Below are 11,542 nucleotides of genomic sequence, written 5' to 3'. Positions count from 1 at the left end.
CAAATCTCTGCTTCTGGATCGTCTTTTTACACACACGGAATTTTGAGACATATTTTCCGCCGGTCTCGGCTAAAATCTACTCGTGTCACTCGGTTATTTTCGGAAACCACGTGATGGCCTGCTGATGACGATATTTCCGCATGATTTCAAAGTAAGAGCATGATGGTTTGTTTAATGCTCTGTTTTTGTATTATAATGAACAGCGGAACGTTCGATGCATTCTTCATCACCATCATCAGAGATGGGGTCGTTACTAAAAAAAAGCAATATATTACATATTACTTAAAAAAAAAAGTAATATATTACACTACTTCGTTACTCTCTACATAAAGTAACTCGTTACTTTATTCGTTACTTTACTCGCAGGGCCGGCCCGCCCCTCCCTACAGGCAGATCACGCAGACTGCGGCGCACCTACAGTGTGCGCGCCACAGTTTTGCCTCTGCGAGACTCCACTTGCACCCCCAATTACTATTGCATTAAGGAAGACATAACACAAGTCTTTCTTTTTATATGCTCTAAAATAGGCTACCAGCCACACAACAAGCTAACAGTCTGTGAAACGTCAAGACACTAATTAATTAAACCAGTTCAAGACGCATTATTCTTATCATTCTTTATGAGCGCAGTAACGGTAAGGTATCTAATTACTTATGTATTTAGTATTCCATAACTTAGTAACAGAGATGGTCAAACTAAAGTGGTAGAGACATAATTCCTACAATGAAGCGGGACATTGAACTGTTCACCCGTGAGAGGGCGATCAACAAAAGAGAGCGAGCGGCCCCGTTGAGGGAGTTTACAGATGAAAAGACTCAGCCATGTTTATGCAGCACTGCACGTGGAGATGTGGTCTCGCAAGTCGTGCAGATTACATAGGCCTACATGTATATAAACCTGCGGCGGAAACCCCTCTTGTCTGTCAGTGAGTGTGATTATTTTATAAAAGTAACGAAGTAACGCGTGTCGGGGCAATGTTAGTAACTGTAGTGTGATTACCAAAAGTAACGCGTTACACTACTCTGTTACCTACAACAATACTAGTATTACAGTAACGCGTTACTGTGTAACGCGTTACTGTGTAACGCGTTACACCCAACTCTGACCATCATCATCATGTTATAGTGATACAGTTAGTTTGTGTTATTGGTTCAATATAGCATATATCGAGCACTTTCGTTGATGTTGAAGTGCAGGCTATACGCCACTTTCGGGTCCCGGGGGAGCAGCTGGCAGTGAAACAGCCCAGATAAAAAACATCAGCAGGCCATCACGTGGTTTCCGAAAATAACCGAGTGACACGAGTAGATTTTAGCCGAGACCGGCGGAAAATATGTCTCAAAATTCTGTGTGTGTAAAAAGACGATCCGCGAACAGAGATTTGAGATCCGTGAACAGAGATTTGAGATCCGCAAGCGCATTTTTGGTCCACAAATACAAAATGGATTCACATATGCCTGATCGAAAGGTGTAAATGTTAAAGAGATATTCACAGATCTTTTTTTTAATTTGTGAACATATTTAACGTATTTGCAGATCCGTTTTACACTTGCAAATGTATTTGTGAGTTTGCTAATCTTTTAAATGCATTTGTGGATGTTGTTTTACATTTACAAATCACATATTTACACACAAATTATTTTTATGTTCACACAAATAATTATGAGACATATCTATGCCCATATATCGAGAGATATACTACAGCAAAAGTATTCTCCGTCGGGACTTCCTGCAACAACACCACGCCGTTATCTTGATTCTGATTGGCCAGAAGACATTATCAAAGATGTTCTATTGAGAAGACGATCACTACGTGACAAAAGTTTTCAAAACCGTTTCTAGTCTTCCGCATTTCCAGACAAGTGGCTACTGAAATCAATCTCACTAACTGCTGTCTGTGCAATTAACTCGGCGCGAGTTGGCGGACTTTTTTTTGCTAGCTTTAACATCATTTTTCATGGTGGGGCTAAGCCATTTCTTGGTATGTATATATTTGACCTACATTACACACTATCTTCCATCTTGGGCTTTAATTTATTTGTATATTTATTTTGTTATGCTTTTGAATGTTTGGCTGCATGTCCCTCAGTGGTGAAAAGTAATTTAGCAAGTCATTTGAAAGTCAGATGTTCCCTCAAAATTGCCCTGCTTTCAGCTTTGTGGTGATCTTAGAGCTTTTTGGAATGTTTATTTAGATAATAAGAATTATTCTCGGAACACTTCATTCTTAAGTTGATCAAAACAATCAATATCAACACAATGAAAATACTTGGTTTAACAAGATACGCAGGAGGTTAAAAAATTGTAATCTGAAAATGACCTAAAGTGACGTCAGCTCGGCCTTTCCAGTGAAATATGTGTCTGTTATTTGGGTGCAGAATGACATCTGTGTGATTGTTAAACCCCCTGAGTGATTTGTGATATGGTGCTTTATAAATAGAATGACGTGACATGGCTGGCCCCGCCTCCTCTGGTAACAGCAGCACAATGACGACACCCACACTGGAATAAATGCATAGTTTATCATATCATAACAATAAATTGTCAAGGCTACATCGTCAAAAAAACAGTCTAGTAGATTGAGGGATTGAAACCTAAATGATGAACAGGAAGTGAGGTGAACAAACCGTGTGATGAAGAAGAGGTACAAACGTGACGTTGCATTGAATAATTACGCTCATTCTGTGAGGCGCTGCAAGACAAAAGTTGCTCTAAAAAGGTTACATTTCTTCTACTGAGAGTATACGTAGTGACCGCCGTGCATTTCATAAAGCTACGAGCTACCAGAGATCACTATAGGCTACTTCTGCTACAGGACCGCTGTGAGTTCCTCTAGATACCTGAATAAAAACAGCTTCCTGCTGTGGAAACAAAGAGAGAAATCCATCGTTCAGCTATAGGCTTATTTCAAAGACTCCATTAGTGCAGGGTGGTGGATCTTAAGGGGGGGCGTCCTGTGGGGGGGGGGGGGGGGGGCACAGTGGTTTCTGAGGTGAGTTCTTGAATGGGGTGCAGTAGATATTTGGAGTTCTTCGGGGAGGTTGGTGAGATCTGTTTTGGGGTGCAATGGCTTAATGCTGCGTTCACACCGGACACGATGCGAATATTCGCTTCGCTCTAAACGCTCCTATCGCATCGCTCTAATCGCTCGAGTTTCACCTCGGCTGCCAGCTGTGTTTACTCGCATCATTCAAACAAGACGCGCTGGCTCGGGAGCTACAACTACAACAAAATGAACATATTTTACCGTGATTAAATTGTAATACACGTTTCTAAATGATGCCGAAGTAACAACATACTGATACCGGTTAGTAAAAACCATGACTTAATGCTTTGACAAGTCTGCAGACAGACGGCAGGCGAAACACCTTTTAAAATGCTTGTTTTCTGAATGGAGATTGGGTCGACCAGGCTAAGCTAACGTTGTATATGATCACTCCACACTCATAACAACGGCCTACAGACATAAATAAACCAGCGACTGTATTCGTCATGACACAGACAGTCTGTGGTTTGTACTTGTTTAACTTTTGTACAGTTTCTGAACAGATATGAGGAGCTGTGAGCTCTGAGTGCTAACTGCTAACAGCTAATGGCTGATGTTTTCTGGTTGAACGTCAGTGACGGCAGGCTGAGATCCTCACCGCTGATTGGCTTCCGCGAGAACGCGTCACGTGAATTTGACGCCCGAGTTGAAAAAATTGAACTCTCGCGTTTGACGCGGCACCGTTCAATCGCCTCAATCGCGTGATTCGCGCCGCGTCCACCGCTTCATGCGCGCCGTCGGAGCGAATTCGCGTATGATCGCATCTCTGCATTGACTTTACATGTAATCGCGCCGCCCCCAAACATCGCATCGCGTCCGGTGTGAACGTAGCATTAGACCTTTATAAACGTGTTCTTTAAGGTTCTCTAAAGTTCTTGTGATGGTTTTTGAAAAGTGTTCCTTGGGATCCCCCAGTCAGAGCTGGTTGATGTGGCCAGGGAAAAGAAAGTTTGGGGCTCTCTGCTGGAACTGCTACCCCGCGACCCGACCACGGATAAGCGGGAGAAGATGGATGGATGGTTCCAGGGGATGTTCCTCAGGAAATTCAAGGTGTTCAGGCGTTCCTGAGGGTGGAGGAGTCTTAAGTGGATTATTTATCTTAAGTGGTTCTGTTTGATATCCAGAAAACACTTTTCTTCAGGAGGCAGAAATTATGTTTTAAAATCACTGAAAAGAGAGTTGGATTATTGAGCGGACCTGCTGGGCACAGGATCAGGGGCCAAAAAGGTTGGGGGCCCCTCAACCAAAGCTTCTGTTTGCAATACTGTTCTGAAAGGGGAAGTCCAACATCAGAACACGTCACTGTTCACAGGGTTTGGAGGGTTCTCTGCATTTGAGAGAAAAAAGGTATATTGAGCCATTTGCGACTCCAAAGTGACTGACACAAATGACTGAACAAATTGACACAAATGAAGACTACAATTTGAAAATGTTAATAATGTGTGGTCTAACCCAACCTATTTAGCTCGCTGCTCTACGCTAAATTAGCAGCTGCTAGCATAACAACAACCAAATCCTTACCGAACTGTCCATGGCTTAGTGGTTATGTTGTCAGACAAGGACCAAAAGAATATTTAAATCACATTTGCTTTTGTATTTCCCTTCATATAACAGCTGCACTGCTCAGGATTAAGGCTGCATAACGAATGTTTCCACTATTGATGATTCATTCTGCATTTCTTTTCAAAATCCCATTGTTACGTCTCAAATGACTTGTTTAATCCGACCAACAAATATGCAAGATACTCAATTAAGAGCCAAATAAAACGTTGAAATGCTTGATGATCAACTAACAGATCGACTGTAAGTCCAAAGTAACATTTCACTGTAATATTGGAACATTACATCGGTTTGTCAGGAGAACTGCTTTTATCAAGCAGAACCTGAGCTGAAGCTTTTAGGACAGTTTCCTGCTATACTTGTACAGCATGCTGTCATTTTGAGTATTTGTTAGATTGTAGTTTAGTCAGGAACTAAAGAGAAGTTCATCTGCAGCTCTTGAACAGTTCTCTCACTGAAAGTCTCCTTCAGTCTGGGGGCTTTGACATGTCTGCCCAAGGGCCCATTGACTCATAATCCCCCCATGGGTTGATGTATATGACTTTCCGAAGAACCACCATTTTATTCCTCACACAGTGAAACACCCCGACACTAAATCAAGAACAAAGGCATCATTTCTAAGAGGTTTTTAAAAATCCTACTGGCGGGGAGGAAACATGTCTTTGAATCTGGAAAAAACAAGAACAAGCTAAAAACATATTGACCGCCTCAGGAAGGGGTGTTCTGGAAAACAACAATTACACCACCACCCCCCCCCCCCCCCTGCCAGCATCCCAAACTCTGGATGCAGTCAGGTCTCTGCCAGCTCCCATCAGCCCCTGCAGCAGCCGCATGTCAGGTGTGTGTGCAGTCACCTACATGATGTGTGTAGATGTGTGTGTCCGTGCGTGCTGTGTCATCCGAGCAGCGGCAGGCAGTCGGTGCGGTTGGGTGCCTGGGTGCTGGTGATGTTGTTGTGCTGGTCCGGGGTCCAGAAGAACACATAGTAGATGACCAGGATGAACGCAGCCACAGATACGCAGAGGAAATAGGCGATCGCCAACGCGACTTTCACCCAGATCTTAGTTGACATGTTGGCGTGTTTGGCCCGCAGCTCCCCGGGGTAGCTCGGCCTCCGCTTCATGTCCCCGTTCAGCTTCTCCGCCGTCACGGTGCCTTGCCTGCCGGCCGCTTTCATCTTGGTATTAACGCAGACACCGTTTCTAAGGATTTTCCCTCTGCGGACTGTTGTGTGTTCATTTGAGTCCGGACAGCAGAGCCAGATGCTCCCCTCTCCTCTGCGCGGCTCTTCTCTCCTCCGGAGCGGGATCAGGATGCAGTGTGACCCGCTGCTCCCCCGGTGCTGGTCCTCAGGACGGTGAGGCTCTGTGACCCCTGCGAGTCCTCCGTGCGCACTGCTGGGCAAACTGAACTCATGCAGGCTGACTCTGGCAGCATCTGGTGGGACCGCTGTCAGGCTGGCCGTGGTTACACACTGTGTTTCCGGTGGGAACTTTCAAAATAATACAAACTGTTAACTGCAAAAAACACAACATAATACATATGGTGCGTATACAACTAAGAGAATAGAAGAAAAATAAATTGGAAAATATACAAAATGTAAAGACAATCAAGAATACACGAGTGGCAGTAGTGGTGGTCGATGTGGACACAAGCTACACCTGCCTCATTGGATTGAATTAGGTGTGTCTGTATAATTAGAAAGATGTAGTAAATATGATAAAGAACATGATGCAAAAACCAGTAACATATTAACATAAAATAGCAGGAATTGTTTTCCCAAACTATAGCAGAATGGACTTTAGTTAAGATTGCCTTTTTATAGCACTGCAGTATTTGTATTTTATTGTATATGTTGCATCATTGGAGGAGCTCGGGTCATAAGATTTTAATTGCCATTTCTACACTGTAGTTTATGTGCATATATTAAAACCTTTGCAACAGTAGCATTTAAGTGATGAACACATTATTATGTAATTATAATACAATTATCATGTTATTAAAAGGCCGTTGTGCATAATATGTACCTTTACTCTAAAACATATGTAGATGTCATAACTTTTATTTAACAAAAGAAACATTTTAAATGCAGCTTGGCTTTAACTTATAAAACTATGCTACCTTTTAATGAAGTAGCACAGCCTGCTTCTTCCACCTCAGGGTAGCACAGACTCACTGAAGGCATGCTTACACTTGGTAGTATTATTATTTTGTGATAAGGATAGGGGGAAACCACTCTTATTCTGAAGGACAATTCGCTTCGTCTCCGGTGGCACTGCGCTTACTTGACGCAGTTTCGGACGAGGCGGGGCTGAAAGTACGCAACACTCAACGATTGGGTCATAGTTTGTGAAGCGTCCCGCAGCAGAAGACGGGAGAGATGCGGTGCTCGACCCCCTCTCTGATCCCCTCCTCTAGCCCGGAAAACCTGCTCAGCAGCCGGTCGCCATAGCACATAGGAGAGGCATGAGACCCAATTAAAAAAATAAATCCCTCCACAGATGAGTCACTGGCTGCAGATATCAAAAATAGGCTACGTATTGAGAGCTGTAACGGGACGAAAAGAAGAGCCATGGAGCCCGTATTCTTCCCTGCAGCAGTCAGCAAGGTCATAATCAGGCGGAATGGTTTCAGACTGCCTCATTGCTTGGTCAGCAGGACATCATTCCACATTAAGTCTCTGAATGAATAAAGAAGCAGTGAGGTCACCATCAGTCATATTTCAGGATGCAATCTGAATCAGCATTTAATCCAACATGGGCGCATGCACACAATATATTTCATTCCTTTAACCGGACTTTGAACTTCTCCCTGTTCAAAAACTTGGCACAAGTGCCCTTAAGATGCTTTTCAGTGGAGAAAAGGTGATGATCATGGTGTCCTAACAGAGGAGAGATTAGATTAAGCGCCTTTTATGGGGCCCTAACTATGGACACAACATGAAGTGCCCTTCCACTGGAGAAAGTGGTGCAGTGCCCTTACAAAACTATACTAAAATGCTAATTACATGCTTTTCAGTGGTGAACACAGGAGGAGCTCCATGGTGTCCTAACGGAAAAGACATTTAAAAAGTGCCTTCTAAAGTGCCCTTACTATGAAGAAAACATAATGAAGTGCCCTTACAGTGGAGAACATGTGATGAAATATGTGCTATTTCAGATGGTGAGAGGAGACACGGTGGAGGCTGCCCTACATGCTAGAAGACCTGCGCACTAGCCCCCCTGCATGCAGCTGGTGCCCCTGCCTCTGGTCCATCACCTACTGCAAAAATCACACTTGGCTGCAGAAATCGGAGAAATACATTTATTGGCTAAATAAGAGAAAGAAAAACTGATAAAGCCACACTGTGTTTTACATTTCATGTGAATAAAAACATAGGGCTTATGTTCCCTCGGATGTGTGAGCTGATGGGGGACATTTAATCCATCTATGGCTTTGAGAACATTCAAAAGCTACCATTTTGGATTCATGCTAGTCCTGATCATCTTTGAAAACAGCTGCACAGGGTCTCAGTGAGTTCATGTATCAAGCACGAAGACATTGTAGAAATGGTTGTACTTGGAAATATCTCCTGCTTAAATTACAATCAGTCATCAAAGCTCAGAAGAACAAACATCCATATGCAAAACACAGAATCATTTGTCATATAGCTCACAGGCTACATTTAGCACAAAACACCCAATTGTGGAATGTTAATTTCCATTTAAAAACTGTACATATTGCAGTTCATATGAATCAAAATGCATCAGCTTTGGTCATCCTATACAGAAAACAAAAACGTGAAACTGCTTTATCCCAGTGTCCACAGGCGTGATTCAAAGACTTGCAGAAAACAAAACACTCAAAGCCTTTGGTCTGCTGAGGTACGAGTGAAGGCTTTCATCCCAAAACAAACTTCATTACGCTACAAATATATCTTACAGCACTTCCATTTAATGCAGGTCTGTCTTTCCAAATTAGAGACAATTCATAATTCATAGATTTCAAAACAATTAAAGAGGCAGAGTGTCCTCTAGAGAGAGATAAACAGATTTCTGTGTATAACTGATGATTCATAAAATGACAGCAGTGTCAGTGAAAACATAATTACATTCTGATTTTGAAGGAAACCGACCTCCGCCTTGAAGAACACAATTGGTATTTTGATAGATATTGAGGTGAGGAGGAGGAGTCCTGTCAAAGTGCCCTAAGCCGCACAGCTGATCCTTGACTTAATCTGATCACCGTTATCTTACATCAAAACATCAGATGAATGCACTTAAAACATCATTATCTACCTGCAGTGAAGCTCATGATTCTCATATTTTGAAAACATGTATTGTGTCAGGATGTCTTTCAAAGAAAAAATAAAATAGATTCAGTGGGTCTGATATGAAAAATACAAATATTTCCATTTCCTGTCAGCAGGAAATCATTATTCCATGTCGAAGTCATTAAAAGCCACAACATAAAACCAAAGAGGAGGGAGGCTGGAGTCTAATCTCTACTTTCTGAACACTAATGGAAATCACTGAGATGTAATCAATGATGGCCACCACACCAACACCAGAAGCTTTAGAAAGTTGCAACAGAAAGAGCAACTGCACCCAGAGCTCAATGTGCAGAAGTGTTACATAAAAACGGATCAATTCATATTACAATAATATATTTATTTAGTGTGTGTAAATTAAAAAGGCCTGATGTCAAACTCACAGTCTAAATAACAACACTGGACATTGTAAATTAGCCAAGAGGCAAATCCTGTAAATCAATTGATAATCAAACAAAACGTTTTAAAAACGGCATAAAGCCTTTTGTGGCTTCAGGGGGAGCAGCACAACATCTTATTACCTCACTCGAGTCTGCGGTCAATTGCATTGTGGGTTTTGTAGGCACCATGTTTTGACACAGGATGCAAGGAACTCATAAAGACGCATCTCTGGTTCTGCTGCATTCATTCTGATGCTTTTTGAAAAACACAAATGTTATTGAAGTGCAACAGCACTTTGGGGGAGCACTGTATTAACAGAGTTGAACCCATTCTTCTGGTAAATGTTAACCATGTCACATGTGTTTACAACCAGACAGAAGGACGTCACATGCTAAGGTTAACTAGCTAACACGCTGGCCTATGGCCCTATTTGAGATACAAAATAATCATTTTGATCAGTGCATGATGAAGTGATCATTCTCCAGCTAAAAACAACACAGAAATCAGCCACATGTTCGTTCTGAAACAATATGTTGACCTCAGAACTGGTCAGCTGAAAGCCCTTTAGAAACTGATGTCAGGTCAGCTAGGGCCCTACTTAAAATCTTTAAATGTTTCTGACTGCTGAGGGCTCAACAGTACTTTGTCTCAATGATCTTCTGTCAAAATATATATACATACAATTGGATGCAGTTCATTTTACTAGCGCAGAAATCCTCAAGACCCCCCTGTGAGATCTCAACCAGCGACTGACAGGATATTATAAATCTTCATTTACTTAACTGAGAGACACCAGAAATATCAGACCCACTGATCCAATAGGAAAAGCTGAGAGAGACAGTCCCTCCTCCTCGTTATTGTTGTTCTATTTAGATGTGTGGCAGAGTGTCACTCTGGTGATGAGTAGTGGGATGCTCTTCGTCCATCTTCTTCCTCATTAGTGAGTCTCATTGTTCCCAGCAGCCTCAGCCTGTGGATACAAACACAGAGAGGAAGTGGTGAAGCGTGTGTTTACTTCTGTTCTCCCAAACATATCACAGTAACTGTAAAGTGTGCACATTTCAGAGGGAGCAGCCCCAGGGGAGTGTCCAGCAGCATCATTCAGCTCCTCTGCTCACTGAGGAGTGCTGATATATATATATATTAGGGATGGGAATTTGAAAGCAAATGTATATTCGAATATTCGACCCCCAAAAAAACGGTTAACCGATTAACCGAAATGTACATATCCTATAAAAAAAGAAATAAATGTGGGGAAAAAAAAAAAATTGTACAAAAAAAAGAAAAACATTTTTAATTTTGAAAAAGAAATAAATACATGTTCAATAAGTGTAGAAACCAAGTCGAATTTTGTCAAATGTATTGAACTGGTGATCACAGTTTGAACAGTTGACAGCTATAGGCCTACAGCTTTCATGCTTAAAACATAACTTGGTTTTTAAATGAAAGAGGGATCGTACACGAACAACATAACGGGTTAGGGTAACGTAACCCGTGACAACAGAGATCAACAACCTATAACAGGGCCTATGCACAGAATGCAGCTATTCAATACTCATTCTTCTTTAAGAATATGAGCATGTCTACTCAGGGGAGAGGCGGAGGCGATTCACAATCAGGCTAGCTGTAGAGAAGACCCTCTCAGCTGGAATTTGGGCATAAGATGAGGTTTGAGTCTGCGTGATCTGCGTGTAGGGAGGGGCTACAGCCGTATCATTGGCTACAACTAGCTAGATCTGATGGATTTGGACATAAATGCGAGTGAAGTATAACCGGATGCGAGAGAGAGATCAGCACCTGCAGCTCTGCTCGCTGTGAGGGACCGGTGAGCGGAGCAAAACACACCTTTAGACCTAACACACTTAGCTATGGCACTGTCGTATACATTGAATTATTACATTTGATAATATGTAATCAACTTAGGCACCCCTCCCAAAAAAAGAAAAAAAAGAAATTACAATTAAAATACTCATATTCGAACACCTGAATAATTTAGAATATTCGATTAATCGTTCCCATCCCTAATACATATATATATATATATATCTCAACACTTTCCTGTGGAACCAAAACCAGCATTGTGATCTTCAAAGTACAAAATGTGTATGTCATGCTTTTCCGGTTATTACCCGCCCCCTTTTGTGTTATGAAGGTGTTTATGCATGTAAACCAGGGGTGGGGAACCTTTTTCCTCTCAAGGGCCATTTCAATTTTTTCAACATCCTCAGAGGGCCGTACAAATGATT

At 42.1% G+C, this 11,542-nt stretch overlaps 1 protein-coding gene across 3 annotated transcripts in view; it reads right to left on the bottom strand.

The window, feature by feature from the left end:
• Nucleotides 1-7,895: 7,895 nt before the first annotated feature.
• The window catches only part of ccdc9 (coiled-coil domain containing 9), a 58,356-nt gene continuing 54,709 nt past the window's right edge, over nt 7,896-11,542 (bottom strand). For all 3 annotated transcript variants that reach the window (XM_034231860.1, XM_034231859.1, XM_034231861.1), the window contains one exon: nt 7,896-10,266. In XM_034231860.1, coding sequence (XP_034087751.1) covers nt 10,262-10,266 — 5 coding nt within the window. In that variant the 3' untranslated portion in view covers nt 7,896-10,261. The remainder of the gene's footprint in view (nt 10,267-11,542) is intronic.

Source organism: Gymnodraco acuticeps, unplaced genomic scaffold (genome assembly GCF_902827175.1).
Source record: "Gymnodraco acuticeps unplaced genomic scaffold, fGymAcu1.1, whole genome shotgun sequence".
NCBI lineage: Eukaryota > Metazoa > Chordata > Actinopteri > Perciformes > Bathydraconidae > Gymnodraco > Gymnodraco acuticeps.
This window is presented reverse-complemented; position numbering and strand designations above follow the sequence as displayed.